The following is a 15,857-nucleotide window of genomic DNA, read 5'->3' as shown; positions in this document are numbered from 1 at the left end:
TGGTTGTAAATATAGACAAAAATATATTGTATCAAACAAGTGTAAAGCAAGGTCCTACAAAACAGATTTTCTGATTGCTTTGAAATAATAATTTATGAACCAGTCCCTGATAGAATTTACGTCGCAAAATAATTTGTAAACTGTTTAATATTCAGAAAACTTTTAGCGTTCCACAAGGTATTGTTCCAATTGATATTGTACAATCAACATGCAAAGTTTAGTGTATAACTAATTGAATCTTAGTTAGTGTACGACCGCAGCTTACGATTTCCACTATCGTACAGAGCAGTCTACATTTCAAATTAGCACAATGAAAGTAGACTTGTTTGAACAATAGTAATTGCTCAGCTAAATGTTCATTGTTTATTTAATTGCAAAAGAATTTACAAAATTAGTCAATATTTCATCTTTCAATTTCAATAAGCATATTTGTATACAAAATTTTAGTATAGCATAGCCTACTGCTCAATAGTATGACAAGCTTATATAAACTTGTTATATATGTATAATCACTACGTTTTGTTATAGATAGATTAAATATTCATAGTTATTATTATTTATTAAGAAAAATCCAAAGGAAACAAATGTCATTGCATGAGTAAATTTTATGCCATATTTATTCCTTTACAATTTATGCACAAATATACATAAAAGTTAAAAAAAAATATATTACTCATGTTCCGGACGTAACCGAGGACTACTAGGGATAAGAGTAAGTGCGGCGTATTTATTCTTTATTAATAATATATTCTACCTATTAGTAGTTTTAGCGAACGTTTTTCCGTCATTTGGCTCTCATATGCGCGAATCGATAAGGCGATTCGTGGCTGTACAATACGGTTAGGAGTGATTTTATAATCATTCCTAGACTGCCACGACCCCCTCTAGGAGTTTTACTCCGCGGATTTTGAGGGTCACTTTCAGAGCGGAGAGGCTAAAGGGCCGATATGTGACTGCCAGGCCAGAGAGTCGAGTGGCGAGAGGCGTTCGCGCGGGCACATGATTGGGTGTGTATAGCTATAGATATAGAGGAGCGCGCGCACTGCTTCGAGTCCCTTCGGTAGTCCTCGGGAAAGCGTCTTTGTTCTAGCGGGCCCGAGTTTTCGGCGGCGTTTAATGAGTAGAGCGTCAGTTCTCGGCGATAACTTGTGAGAGAAGGTCACAGCAGGACCTGATCGTTAGGAGATTTCAATAAAGTCATAATATCTGATCAACAATGATTTCACAGTTTATTTTTGAACCTTGATGTAGTCTTGTCCCATACAACTCACTTGTACAGATGTCTTTTCCACCTTTCTTTATTAACTTTTGCAATAAACAAATCGAAAAACTGGTCTCACTTTTAAGCTCCGTCCGCTCAGCTGTGTCACGGATAATACACTATTACACATTTATTACACGTGTAATACACGTGTACTACACCCGTGCAAGGTCTGTTAACAACCCTGATCGAGGTTCACCTCAGTCTACCGCGGTCCACCCCGTTCCAATCATCTCGTTGACCGAGGACGAACCGCGCTAAACCTCGGTCGATATTTTATCGACCGAGGTCTAATGCCGGATCACTATTGAAACTCGGCCGAAGTTAGCCGCGAACGCGGTCTAGGGACTTTCTCGTGCGGGGAAGTGTATGTTCCAGCCTAAACATAGAGCATGTCAAGGATTCATCGAGGACATTTTAGTCTACGACCCCGGTCATCAGCAAATATTGCTCTAAGCGTTGCACGACTGTATACGAGTAATACAAACAATGCATACACTGATACAATTTAATGACGAGGACCAGCCCTGGTTTTTTTGTTTACTATGAATGCACCCTAAGTGTTTAATAGAAATATTAACCATTTAAAATTAAACATTTGTTTATTTTATAGAGATTATTTAGGCATAATACGAATTTTTAGCAACATTTCTCATTACAATATTTATTATATCTATTGTATTTTCACTACTTAAACTATGTTTATATTATCCTAATTTTTTTAAGATTAAAATGTATAAATTTTATATAGACTAGCCAGTGTATCTCGCTCGCTAACGCTTGTTTGGTTAGAGCTAGTTAGGTTAGATAACTGACTGTGATTGAAATGCTAAATTGTTTTATAGAAAATAGATGCACATATGTGTGTTTTGGCCTGTGTGTATGTAAATAGTTTTGTGTGTAGAATATAATAATCAAAGAACGTACAAATTTTTTCATTATGTACTGTTAATTATGCTTTATTTTGTCCCTTACAATTTAAAATGTGACGACCGAAACCTTTGGGATTAAATTTCTTTTCACATTTGTTGCACAATTCGTTCGTAGCGTCTGCTGACGTGTCGCGACATATTTTGAGGTGTTTGTGGAATGTTACAGTTTGAACATATTAATGACTTTATTCTATGAATCCTTTTAACGTGTTTGCACAAAGACTCTTTCGTAGAATTTTCATTTGTTTTCGCATCATCTGTAATAATAATATATTTTATTTAATAATATTTTTTTAATAATGATAGATTTTAAAAATATGATATGATTTTAATAATGATACACTTTAAAAATTATACATTTAATTTATAGAATTTAATAAGATAAATGAAGATGTATGTCACAAAAATACGATTCTTAAGATGTAAACAGTTACAATAAAAACATCGCTAAAAGCGAAACGCTTTGCTTTTCACATAAGGCACTCGCCGATATTTAAGGGTTCGCTGATGAACACACACATACACACACAAAGTATGCAGATATTCAAATATTGTTGAGAAATTCATTAAACTGTAATGGGGTAAGACTTGACGATGAGAGGAAACATCGTCTTTTTTTCCTGTTCTTATTACCAGTTGGGTTATCGAATGGTATTTTCAATATACTGACCATCCTTTATAGAAGAAATTCGTATTCTTACGAAACAGATCAATTTTTCAGATTCGTCAATTGCATAATCTAAATAAAACTACTCAGTCTCATTCAAATACTTTTATTGATCTGCTGCAGCAAAAAAATGTTGAATTTTAATGACCATGATTTGTGTATAAAAGATTTTAGGGATTGTAATGATATAATAACATATAAAATTTATAAGATAATAATACGATGAGAAAATAATAATCAATGGGACCTTATTCGCAATAGCATTATTCCAGCTAAGGAAACAGACTAAACTATTCCTGATAAATGCTGCACTACGGGATAATACTTATTTACATGGTGGGTCAGTATTTATTTGTTTCTGTTCCTTTTTGCGTGTAACGAGCCTAAAATTTTCAGTCACGACAGTGGCAGCCCTACTGAAAAAAATCAGATGACAATCAACTGAGAATCAGCTGATAATCATGCCAAAACGTCAGCTGATTATCAGATGATTTCAGCTCAGTATTTTTTATAAAGCTGATAGTTATAAATATGCGTTTATGTGAGATAAAATGTTAATGGCAATCAGGTGATAATCAGGTGATAATCAGGTGATAATCATTCAAAATTGGTAACCTTTAATATATTTATTATAAGTTGTTTAATATAAGTAAAATTTATCAGCTTTATAAAAAATACTGAGCTGAAATCATCTGATAATCAGCTGACGTTTTGGCATGATTATCTACTAATTATAAGCTGATTATCAGCTGATTATCAGTTGATTGTCATCCGATTTATTTCAGTAGGAAGCACTTTCATCTGTCTAGCAGCTACGGCTATGCTGGAGCCGGAATGGCAGTACGACACTGCAACGTACGACAGTCCCGCCATTTACGACATGTTTTACGACACTTATGACGGTTTATATTGCGTTGTTGCGGCCTATAGTTTTGGACTTGTTGAACGACGACAGCACCATTGTGTGCTCTCTCTTATTAAATTATATCATTCTGTGCGATAAAAGTATAAGCTAATGTATTTTAGTGAATTAATAATTTTAAGATTTTTCGTAAAAGCCATGGAGTCATGCTAGCAAATTGTGTAAGGAGTGAAGTTGCCTTGGATTACTAATAGTGTTATTCTATAGTTATATTTATGTAGTTTATGAGTCGAATCGTTTGTCCAATTTTAATATTGAAGTTTACACTCCATATTTAGTTAGTACTTATGTTAGATTTTAGTTTGTTTTGACTTTTCAATTTTAAATTGTAAATTATATTGCATATATTGTTGGTGCATAATAATATTGTTTGATAGTTATTATTTTTCTCTAATTATTAGTGATATATGTGCGTGTATGTATATAATTTGTTGAATTGCAATTAAAACTTTTTCTATTAAGCATTTATTTTATTGTTGCAGGTTCTTCAATGTTTATGATGTTTGTAGCAGGTGAATTTTTCTATCAGCCACTTGACTAGTAAAGTATATTATTTATAATTTATTAAAATTATTATGTATCTTGTATATAAATGATTTTGTTGCATTTTATTGCAAAGTATAAATATTTTTTTATATAATGTCATTGATATTTCATTATAGTCAAAAATTGCATAAAAATTTGTTTCCTCTCTTAAAAAATGATGGCCTTTGTTGTGAAGCATTTAATACGAGATTCTGATTGGTTGCTGGTTGGTTGCCCAGGCAACGAGATCAGAACCGTGCTTTAAATTCATAACCCTCAAATCAGTCATAACTCATAAACCTGATAGAAATGTTTAAGGTGTTTAAAATGAAATGTGGAAACCTTGATAACAGATAAAATATATATAATATAACTAACAAGAAATTTTAGTAAAAATTAATCATTACCAAGAGTGTGTAGTATTACAACATGTGTATTGAAAAGTGGCACCCTAACTCTATTTGAAGTATTAATAAAGTGTGTGAATATTATTTAGTTTTTTTTTAAATGTCAGTGAGAAGTTCAATTATAAGAATAAAGAGTTTGAAGTATATACTGTGTCTCTGTGCCCAAAGTCGCCCTCGGTGAGGTTTGAGAGGTGAATTTAAAGAAAAGTTCAGTATCCGAGTCAGTAAGTTTAAGTCTATCATTATACAATGCTCTTTGAATTGTAAAAAGACTACTAGACATGTTACCTAGAAATATGTAACCTAGATGATTCTGATTAAATTGTTTTCATTCATATTTTCACATTGAGGCCCATATGAATTTTTTAATTTAGCGTATCAAATTTTGCTTGTAGACAGTTACACAGAAACTACCATCTCTAGCACATTGTATTTCTGGTTTCCAGTGTATTTTTACATGAAGAAAGTGATAAGTATTTTAGCTTTTTTGTCATGGCATTAATTAGAATTTTGAATTTTAACAGTTATGAGAGATTTTGAGACCGATACCTGTTTCTCCATTTTTGCATTTTTTCTCATTCGAAAACTAACAGGTCTAAAAAGCTCATATTTTGAGCAATCACAAAAGAAATCTATATGCAAAATATGAGCTTTTTAGACCTGTTAGTTTTCGAATGAGAAAAAATGCAAAAATGGAGAAACAGGTATCGGTCTCAAAATCTCTCATAACTGTTAAAATTCAAAATTCTAATTAATGCCATGACAAAAAAGCTAAAATACTTATCACTTTCTTCATGTAAAAATACACTGGAAACCAGAAATACAATGTGCTAGAGATGGTAGTTTCTGTGTAACTGTCTACAAGCAAAATTTGATACGCTAAATTAAAAAATTCATATGGGCCTCAATGTGAAAATATGAATGAAAACAATTTAATCATAATTATGTAGGTTATATAATTTCTAGGTAGCATTGTAACTACCTGTGAAAAATGTTCGTTGTATAGCTTTTTTATAATGCAAATAAATGGCATTGTAATGATAGACAAACCCACTGACTCTTATACTGAACTTTTCTTCAAATTCACTATTCAAACCAATGATGACGACATTGAGCATTATTAATATATTTAATTAAAAAATAGTTTTGAGGGATTTAGTAACATGTTACATGCTTATAAAATATTAGCAGACGTTAGTGTGCCGCCCAACACTTATAATAGATTTTCTACCAGTGTTATAAGACAGAGATAGAATGAAGATAGCGCGAAGCGCGCCTTCATTCCTATACGGTTAAAATTATGATTAAAATATTGTTCTTATTTTAATTTTTATTATTTTTTTTTCAATGCAATAATGATTGATATTTATAATTGTTATAATTTGCTATGTATAATCTAGTTACAATTTAATTAAGATTCTGTCTAGGCGACGTCTGTACGTACGTACGCGAAACCCTTTTCACGTATGCGAAGGCCTTCCCACCTTTACCCCAAATTTACCCCTCTTTTCGTGCGCGACAATTTAGAAAACACTTTCGCAGGCGAAGAAAATTTTCCGTAGGCTTCGCGCGCGTACTGCAATTTTCCAAGACTCTTCGCGCGCGAAATGTCCCAAATTTAAGTACCTTTGGTGCGCGAAATGTTCCTAAATTTGTGTCGCTTTCGCGCGAAGGATCACAAATCTGACTTTCGCGCGCAAAGTATCACAAATTTTTTGTACGCGAAAAATGTATTAGCTACGTGAAAAAATGTCATTTACATTGAAATAAAAATAAATTTCAATAGTCACATAACCTCTAAGGCTTAACACCACGCTGACGAGTGACGATGAAGAATGCTGTTGCACGATACTTACGTGTTGTAGATACAGTCTAAACGGGGCTATAAATGTATCGCAAAACAGCTGACTCTCTCTAGAACTGAGATACGCGAATTTGCAAATTGCGAAAAGCATGCATGACCGGGTATGATTGCTTTAGCACATCTGAGCAAGAAAATCAATTAATTAGTGACTTGTAATTTACTGTTCTTCTGAAAAGAGTAAATCTGGATAATGTCGCTTTAGCATACTGATCTTTTCACTCAGATGTGCTAAAGCCATCATACCCACTCAGGCACACTCATTGCAAATTTACTCTATAAAAATGGCCATTTATTTCAATGTAAATGTCATTTTTTCATGTAGCTAATATATTTTTTGCGCACGTCGCGGACAAAGACATTTTGCGATTGCGTCATTCGTCACGCACATCGCACACTCCCGTGTGCACGCTGGCACGCCGGTGCACACGCGGAGCATTATCGACAACCAAGTCGATCTCCTCGACACACGTCTTTTCGTGTCGAGAGCGGCAGCAACAAGTCCTAGCGACGCGCCGTCACTTTGAGCTATACGCGCGCAGGCACGCCGGCGCGTATAGTCTCCCCGCAACTATACGTTGCACAACGTGGAAGCCCTCGCCAATGGACTAAATCTTCTGCGCAAAGCCACCGTCACCGGCGCCTTCTCATCGTCAAGGCCGTGACCTTTGCCGCTCTCCAACAAAGGATTTGCGTGAAGCCATCGACACCGGCGCCTTTTGTCCACCCAACCAACACCTCCTCATCGGCAGCAGTAGTGGTGGAATTGTAGCGTCGTGTGTGGCGAGACGTGCGAAAATCTCACACTCAGGTAATTTAGTGCGCGCGAGCGAAATTTCACCGCAAAGCCGCCATCTTGGTTACGAAGCGGCTCTGATTCCGAGAACTGTGTGTGCGAATCGCAACAGTTCGTCGAAGTGTCACGCATACGTTGCGTCAACGAATAGATTCAGTAAATCTATATATTTTTTTTTAGAGTGCGTAATTAACACAAGCGTGTGTTCTTCTTTTAGTTTCATAAGGCTTAGGGCACGTCAGGCCTCTCACGTGCAGACACGTTGCTTCCTTCTCCCGGACGTTGGTTCACGCAGAAGGAACAACAATCATCTCTAGTTGAGAGAGTCCTCTTACACACGCCGCAAGGTCAACTCAGCGCCGCGGCATATACAGGTTACAAAATTTAATTCCATAATTTTACGTTTCCTACCTAGGAACTTTGTGATTTCAATCATTTTCCTCTTTTATCAAATAAACAAACGACGATAATAAATAAATTCAAGCAACAGGCTCCCTCGCAAATAGACGCTGTTGCTTCCTCCTCCCGGACGTTGGTTCACGCAGGAGGGACAACACGTCTTTTCCGAGAGCCACGTCGTTTGGCAACGCAGCGTAGCGTTAGCCTTTGCATTTGCACCTAGCAATAAGTTAATTTAGTTGGCGGTTGAACAAGTCTTTGCCTTGCTAATGTACGTACCTGCGAGTACACTTTAGTCTATTAATAATTTTGTACGGCTTGTTTCAACGTAGAGTTAGGCTGGTCGTTGCACCCCACCGTTTATGAGCGATAACGAGTCTAGCTTACAATTAAGGTCGGGCAAGCTAGTCCCCAAGACTTTCCTTCCTATTTCGCGCAATTCAAGGTCACTCAGAAGACCCGAGAAAATGTCGTTATTCCACTCTCCAGTCAAGACAACGAATACAAGTACCAGCAACGAGAGCACTCAGGATGCCACCACAAGCGACAGCCAACCAAGTATCTCTCCATCGCTCACCACCCACGTTAATTCGGGTTCATTACCGAGCACTTCGTCAAACACGATTTTTGACTACGTAGAGGTAACAAATATGGCAACCGGCTTTGGCCAGCAACCCAACGGTACGGCAAACGCCTTTCAAGATGGCTTTCGCCTACCACCTGGTACCATAGCGGGAGGCTTTGACTTCAGTGGAGTGAGCCAGCGATCAAATTTTCCAACTTCAACTTCGTACTTCTGGCCCTCAAGCACCACTAGCACCATTACCAACTACACTGGTGCCACCAACAAAAACAGGCCCTCAGACGGCCAGCGACGAACGCCTAATGCCGACCAAATCCTGGAATCGATCGACCAGAAGATTGACAGCAAGATGGATGAATTTAAAAGGTACATGGAGGAATGCTTCGCCTCGTGGTCGCAGAAGCAACCCACGGATCACGTCATTGAAAACAAGGCTGTAATGACAACGACCTTGACCTTCGCAAGCTCGTCACTGGCAACGACAACAACTGCTAGCACTACCTGCTATAGTTTTTCCAGCTGGACGCCCAACGTCTTCGGCAACATTCCCTCAACTGGTCACACCTTTCAGCCTGACCTGCCTTTTGCTTCACGTAGCAATTCAGGAGCAGACTTCCAACAACGAAATCAGTTTCAAGGAAACTCCATGCTTGGACAGCCACACTGCCTTCAAATGACACCAAGTACCAAGCATCTACAATTCTGGAACTTCCACAAACACGATCCTCAAGGATGGTTCAAGCAATTGGAAGGTCTGTTCTTGACTCACAACGTCCATGACGACGAAGCCAAATTCAACTTCGTCGGCACACGCTTGAGTCAAGACATTCATCACGAGCTCCAGTACAAGATGAACACTCTTGTTAGAGGCTGCAAATATGAGGAACTAAAAAAAAATTCTCACGGATAAATATGCTGAGACTCCGGAGCAACAATTGGACAGGCTTTTCAAAGGTCTGGAAATTGGTTGTAAGCGACCATCAGACTTCCTCGCTGAACTGCTCAGCCTAGCGCAGGACGGAGTGCCCAGAGATACAGTAATTTCGCTCTGGAAAAGCCGTCTTCCAGCACAAATACGACTGATGGTTTGGAACTACAAAGAAGAAGCAGAACTTGTCAAAAGCGCAGATATGGCCTTCGACATCCTTCAACAGTCACACAACATTAGTGCTTTGAATGACAATAACCAGCCTGCCGCCTACCCGGTCGACAAGTTCGAACAACTATTAGCTGCACTTCAGAAGACAATCAATCCTGAACAGCAAGGTCGTTCTAGGCCAAACAAGCGTCACAACAGGTCTCGTACTAATTCAAAGAATAGACGCGATTCGACCTCGGGCAGATCAAAATCCAAGCCGCGCTATTCCAACAACACAAACTTTTGCACCTTCCATCGGAAATTTGGCAAGGAAGCGCGTAATTGTCAGCTGCCGTGTGCTTGGAAACGTGGCCCCGGCCAGGAATACAAGATAAGGCAGCCAAAAGAAACGGACAAACAGGAAAACTAAAGAATCCTGCTGTCGAGGAGACTGACAGCCGGTCCAACCTCACCGCACGTCTCCACGTGAGAGACAATCTCTCAAATGAAGTCTTCCTGATAGACACCGGCGCGGACATTTCCGTAGTCCCCAAGCCAGACAATTGGCAAGGTAAGCCAGCTGACCTCAAGCTCTATGCGGTCAATGGCTCTACTATCAACATTTATGGCGTCAAACGTCGCGAGTTGGACGTTGGCCTACCATACAAAATCGCTTGGAACTTCACCATAGCGGATGTTCCGCATTCAATCATAGGAGCCGATCTCCTGAAGCATTACCATCTTCTGCCAGATCTCAAGCTCAAGAGACTGGTAGATGGAAATCAGTTTACGCACGCTCCCGCTTTCGTCAAGTCAGTGCAGCCAGTGCAAATTTCCTTTTTGGCTCCGAACCATAAATACGCACACATCGTGAACAAATATCCCCAAGTCTTTGGCCCTGACCAGTTCAGAACGGTCAAGAAAAGGGGAGTTTTTCACCACATTGTCACCAAGGGCCAGCCAGTCTCGCAGCGAGCCCGTCCTCTCGCTCCAGCGAAGCTCAAGGCAGCGAAGAAGGAATTTCGGAAATGGTGCGAGCTGGGCATCTGCCGGCCTTCCAACAGTGCATGGGCCAGTCCACTTCACATGGCGCCGAAGAAAAACAACCAATGGCGTCCTTGCGGCGACTTTCGCAAATTAAATCTAATCACAGTCCCGGATCGTTACCCGATTCCGCACATGCATGATTGCATGACCTTCTGCCACGGCAAGAAGATTTTCTCGGCCCTAGACCTACGCCAAGCCTACCATCAAATCCCGGTAGCACCAGAAGATGTGCCCAAGACGGCAATAATTACACCTTTTGGACTTTATGAATTCCTAGTTATGACTTTTGGCTTTCGAAATGCCTCACAAACCTTCCAGCGTTATATTCACTCGGCGTTGGGAGACCTAGACTTTGTCTTCGTCTACTTAGACGACATTCTTATCGCTTCCACGTCTGAAGAAGAGCACCAGAAGCACTTAGATATAGTGCTCAATCGCCTCAACGAGTACGAGCTCCAGGTAAACCTGGAGAAATGCAGTCTCGGGGTTTCAGAACTCGTTTTCCTGGGTCACCTCATCACGCCTAACGGTTTCAAACCTAACCTAGAGAAAGTTAAGGCGATTCAAGAATTTCCATTACCACGGACCATCGAAGAATTAAGAAGATTCTTAGGTCTTGTGAACAGCTATAGGCGTTTACTCGCGCACGCTGCCGAAACACAACGCCCCCTTAATGAATTCTTGAAAGGTGCCAAGAAGAAAGACAAACGCCCAGTTCCCTGGACTCCGGAAGCTGAGGCTGCTTTCCGCAAATGCAAAGAGGATCTCATCAACTTAGCTTTCACAGCTTTTCCCAGTGAAAACGCTGAATTGCGCCTCATTACAGATGCTTCCGATACCGCAATGGGAGCGGCCCTCGAGCAACGCTCGGATGATGCCTGGCAACCCTTGGCATTCTTCTCGCAGAAGTTCTCTCCTGCGCAAATGAAATACGCCACTTATGACAGGGAACTAACGGCAATTTATGAAGCAATTCGTTACTTCCATCACTACCTTGAAGGAGCAGAATTTAAAATTCATACGGATCACAAGCCTTTGATCTACGCTCTTCAGCAGAGCCACGACAAAATGCCAGCAATTCGCTCACGCAGATTGTCATATATCGCCCAGTATAACACGGAGATTCTTTATCTCCCAGGGGAGGAGAATGACGTTGCTGACGCACTGTCGAGAATCAACGCTTTCACATCTCCTGCATTTTTCAACTGGAGCGATCCTGAACTCTTGGCTGATCCACAAGTCAGGGAAGTCCTCGCTAACATTAACGCTTTCAAGCTACCAACACTGTTCGACGCCAAACAACTCAGCGAGGAACAAGGAAAGGACGAAGAGCTAAAAGAAATTCTGCAAACGCCGGACCACCCCTTAAAGCTGCGCAAACTCACGTGGGGATCCGCGCACGCAGCATTTTACTGCGACATCTACGAGGACGTCATTCGTCCATACCTTCCCAAGAAATTGATAAAGGAAGTTTTTAACAACTTTCACTCACCCTCGCATCCTGGAGTCAGTCACAACCCGACTCATCCACCAGCAGTATGTGTGGCCGAACATGAGTCGCGACATCGCCTCTTGGTGCAAAGCGTGCACAGCATGTCAGCAATCTAAAGTGACCAAACACAATAAGTTTTTGCCCAGGCATTTCATTGCTCCAGATGCTAGATTCGATCACGTCCATTTGGATCTCGTAGGCCCCTTCGCCCACAGCAACGGCTACACGCATCTCCTCACCATCATCGATCGCTACACGAGATGGCCAGAGGCAATAACAATTACAGATACCACTGCGGCTACGGTAGCTCGTGCTTTTCATGACAACTGGATCTGTCGTTACGGTTTACCCACGACGATCACTACAGATCAGGGTGCCCAGTTCGAATCCAAATTGTTTTCAGAATTATTATCGATCCTAGGAATCAACAGGATCAGAACCTCGTCGTATCATCCTGCTTCCAACGGCATGGTGGAGCGTCTCCACCGAGACATCAAGTCAGCTCTCATGTGCCACGGAGACAACCAAAACTGGGTTCGTTTACTGCCCACAGTCATGCTTGGACTACGCACGCGCATCCGTTTAGACACCGATGCTAGTCCAGCTGATTTAGTTTTCGGCAAGTCAATGAGGATTCCCGGTGATTTCTCTCCCTTCACCAACGAAGAGCCGAACGTTCGTGTCTTCTACAACGAATTTCGCGATTACATGAGACAACTGAGACCAGTTCCAGTTAATCACAAGACAGCTACCAAGCCATTCACACATCAAGGTTTAGATACCTGTACACACGTCTGGTTACAGGAAAAACCTATTAAACCTGCATTGACGCGGCCCTATACTGGCCCACACAAAATAATTTCGCGCAATCTAGCGAACCACACCTTTAACATATATAAGGATGGCACTGTCAAAACAGTCAACATTGAACGGGTGAAGCCCGCGTTCATCCTGCAAGATGATCCCGACGGCACTAAGGAAAATACCACTCCTGAACCGATCAGGATTCCTTCACCGACGGATATTAACCGCGTTCAACCAGCAGACGACACACGTCCAGCACCCCTCACCACTGATCCGGTGGATCACCCTATTCCTTCCCCACAACCTCATACACCCAAACGTACGAAGTTCGTGCCGAACATTTTAAAAAGGAATAGGCATTCGGACTCGATTCTGTTACAAAACGTGACTTCTAAGAAACGAATCTCTTTCGCTCGTAAACCTCAAGTCAGAACGTTCGTTTCAGAAACTCAACCAAAGAACAAATTAGATTTAGTATACATTGTTAACACGTTACGAGAAATTTTCTCACGTTAGTCAAGCTTATTTGCGCTGGGGTGTAGCGACTAAGTCCTCTCACGCTCCTTACTTATTTAATTTATCTAATAATCATTATTTAAACGTCTAGTCATGGACAAGGTCAGAGAAGCTCGAACACAGCTGCAGGCATACAGAAATGCCTCTTCCAATGAGCAGCTGCGTGCGGATTGCTTTCGAGTTGATTTAGACCTCGAGCAATTCGAAGTCTTCCTTCAGCAAGCCCTCGAGCATCGCGAAACACGAGCACTCACCACCAGATACGCGAGTTCGTCAAATTTTCCGGTCATCCAAGATGCTCAAGTTCCTCAATTGTTCGTTAACAACAAACCTGTATTGCGACTTTTCCTGCATGACATCCTGTATCGCGTTACTAGGAAAAAGCTCTACGAATGCTTGTCAGCACAAGGGTGCACCGATTTTTCCATAGATAGTCTTAAGAATACAAGAAAGGGCTTCGTCGCGGTCATTTCTTGCAAGTTGCTGTCATCCTCATGCGCTATTCAGATCAAATCTTGTAAAAAAGAACTGACTTTCACAGATCCTAGAGGCAGAGTCTCATAAATCAAAACGAGACCCGATCAATTCACTCAGCAAGAACCTTCACCGAGCACTCAGCCCGCATTCAACAAATTAACGCTTCTTCCCACTCCTCTTGTAGAAATTTTACAATGTGGAGATGTGATCAAACGCTTAGCTCACTATCTTACTTACAATAATTTCCTAAATCTTTACACAGCTTGCCATGATGACCCCCAATTCCATGGCACAGCACTTCCATTCGACTCTTGTTACGATCGGTACTCTCACCCCAGTGGTCTGAATAGAATGCTTGAGGATGTCAATAACTTCAAATTCACTAGTATTTCATTCAATACTTCAGTCAATATAATAGAAATTCCGTTCATTAACAAATTGTTATGGCGCTGCGTCAGCCACAGGCCCATTCCCGACAAGTATCTTCGTCTGCGCGAAATGGACCTATCAGCTCTCACTGTCTCTAAGAAAACTTTCGATTTACTGTCGGACAGTTTTGCAATAAACAAACTCACGTTGGGCAGCACTCCAGGTGGGTGCGACGAATTTCTAACAATAACCAACTTAGAATCACTGAACTTTGTAAATAACAAAAATTTATCGCTTAAGTTTTTAACCAGAGAAAAATGCAGTTCTCTGCGTTCTCTATCGTTTAACAACTGCCAAGAAGTGTCTATCGAACGTCTGTTCGACTTCGTAAAAAACAATACACACCTTGCAGAATTAAATTTCTCAGATTCTCAAGGTAGAAAGAGACACACAGTCGATCTTATTATGTCAATTTTCTCACCGTCCAATGTCACTGAAGCATTTAACTTCAATTATTCAGCTTGTAAAGTATTCCGTACTGAGATCATTCCTCGAGTAGTATTCTTGCGTACGAATGCTCTCAGGACACTCAATCTCGAAAACAACGACTATTTCAAAGGTTTTGTTACAGACATCATAGACAATGCGCCAAACCTAGTCGAGTTGAACTTATTAGGATTGGACTTCAATTATCCGTTACTTCTTTCAAATTTACCTCAATTACGGTCGATCCGGATAAATTACAACTACCATATTGTAAATGCACTCATCAGTGCTGGTCCTAAACAAACCTTTGAAGTACTCATAAACAATACGTGGGGAAAGAAAAGAACTCGAGTAATCAACCTAGCTAACTTAGCTGGAGTGATTCACGCCTGCGAACAAATAGATTTTAAGTTTGTTAACTGTCGAATCAATGTTCCGACGCACGTTCGCCAAGATCTCGCTACACACGGCGTTAGTCTACGAGCGTTAGACAATACTGTCTCTTTACTAAAGACTTTGTAAATACTTTAAGTTCATATTAATAAGGTCATACCGCGAGTTGTTACCATTAGAATTTACACAATCGTTATATTGTAATCTCAGATTCTAATATCTTTAGTTTTAATCATAACTTCTGTAAACGCTCTCCAGCTACTGACACTTCGCAATCACAAAAAAATGTTGTAATCTCTCTCCGTCATAATTTCATTGATCAAAATAATAAAAATACTTTTCAGTTTTTTTTTCTTTTTCGGGGGGGGAGTACTGTAGGTGTCCCACGTTAGGTGGCAGCACCTCCCGACTACGGAGAGAGAGAGAGAGAGAGAGGGAGAGAGAGAGAGAGAGAGATAGAGAGAGAGCAGCCATGCTGCGAGCGAGCGCCGACGCCGAGCAGAGTTCCGCAGACCACGGTACAAGTCGGTTGAGCTGGAGAGAGAGGAGAGAATAAAGTGATTGTTCAAGAGAAGAGTGTTCAATCTCTAGCCTAGCCTAGACGTCCTCTTCCCACATAACTAACCTCACCTTAAGACGCGCTCGCATATGAGAGGACTGCTTTCACATGGAGGTGAAAAGTCCAAACCACTCGGATGAAGACGGCGCATAACATAACCAAGCGACATCTATCGCTTACTAAGAAACACTAAAAGAACAACTCCGGAACTCGAAACAGTTCAAACCACAAGATTTAGATTTAGAAATCTGATCTGACAGAAGACTTGAAGAACCTCTAATTA

At 40.5% G+C, this 15,857-nt stretch overlaps 3 protein-coding genes across 3 annotated transcripts in view; 2 read left to right on the top strand and 1 right to left on the bottom strand.

The window, feature by feature from the left end:
* Positions 1–2,191: 2,191 nt before the first annotated feature.
* Ndufs1 (NADH dehydrogenase (ubiquinone) Fe-S protein 1, 75kDa) overlaps positions 2,192–15,857 on the bottom strand; it is a 268,993-nt gene continuing 255,327 nt past the window's right edge. Inside the window, exon 13 of the transcript XR_004227954.2 lies at positions 2,192–2,450. The gene's annotated coding sequence lies outside the window, so the exon portion shown is untranslated. The remainder of the gene's footprint in view (positions 2,451–15,857) is intronic.
* LOC116417718 lies at positions 7,558–13,934 on the top strand. The gene is made up of 2 exons (XM_031932387.1): positions 7,558–7,745; positions 13,382–13,934. Exon 2 carries the CDS (start codon positions 13,384–13,386, stop codon positions 13,852–13,854), a length of 471 nt encoding a protein of 156 aa, XP_031788247.1. The 5' UTR covers positions 7,558–7,745; positions 13,382–13,383; the 3' UTR covers positions 13,855–13,934.
* On the top strand, positions 8,238–13,290 carry LOC116417689. The gene is made up of 4 exons (XM_031932112.1): positions 8,238–9,215; positions 9,274–9,769; positions 9,853–12,014; positions 12,106–13,290. Exons 1-4 carry the CDS (start codon positions 8,238–8,240, stop codon positions 13,288–13,290), a joined length of 4,821 nt encoding a protein of 1,606 aa, XP_031787972.1.

The sequence above is a fragment of the Nasonia vitripennis genome (genome assembly GCF_009193385.2).
Source record: "Nasonia vitripennis strain AsymCx chromosome 1 unlocalized genomic scaffold, Nvit_psr_1.1 chr1_random0006, whole genome shotgun sequence".
NCBI classification, from domain to species: Eukaryota; Metazoa; Arthropoda; class Insecta; order Hymenoptera; family Pteromalidae; genus Nasonia; species Nasonia vitripennis.
Note: the sequence above shows the minus strand (reverse complement) of the source record. Positions and strands in the feature narration are given on the sequence as shown.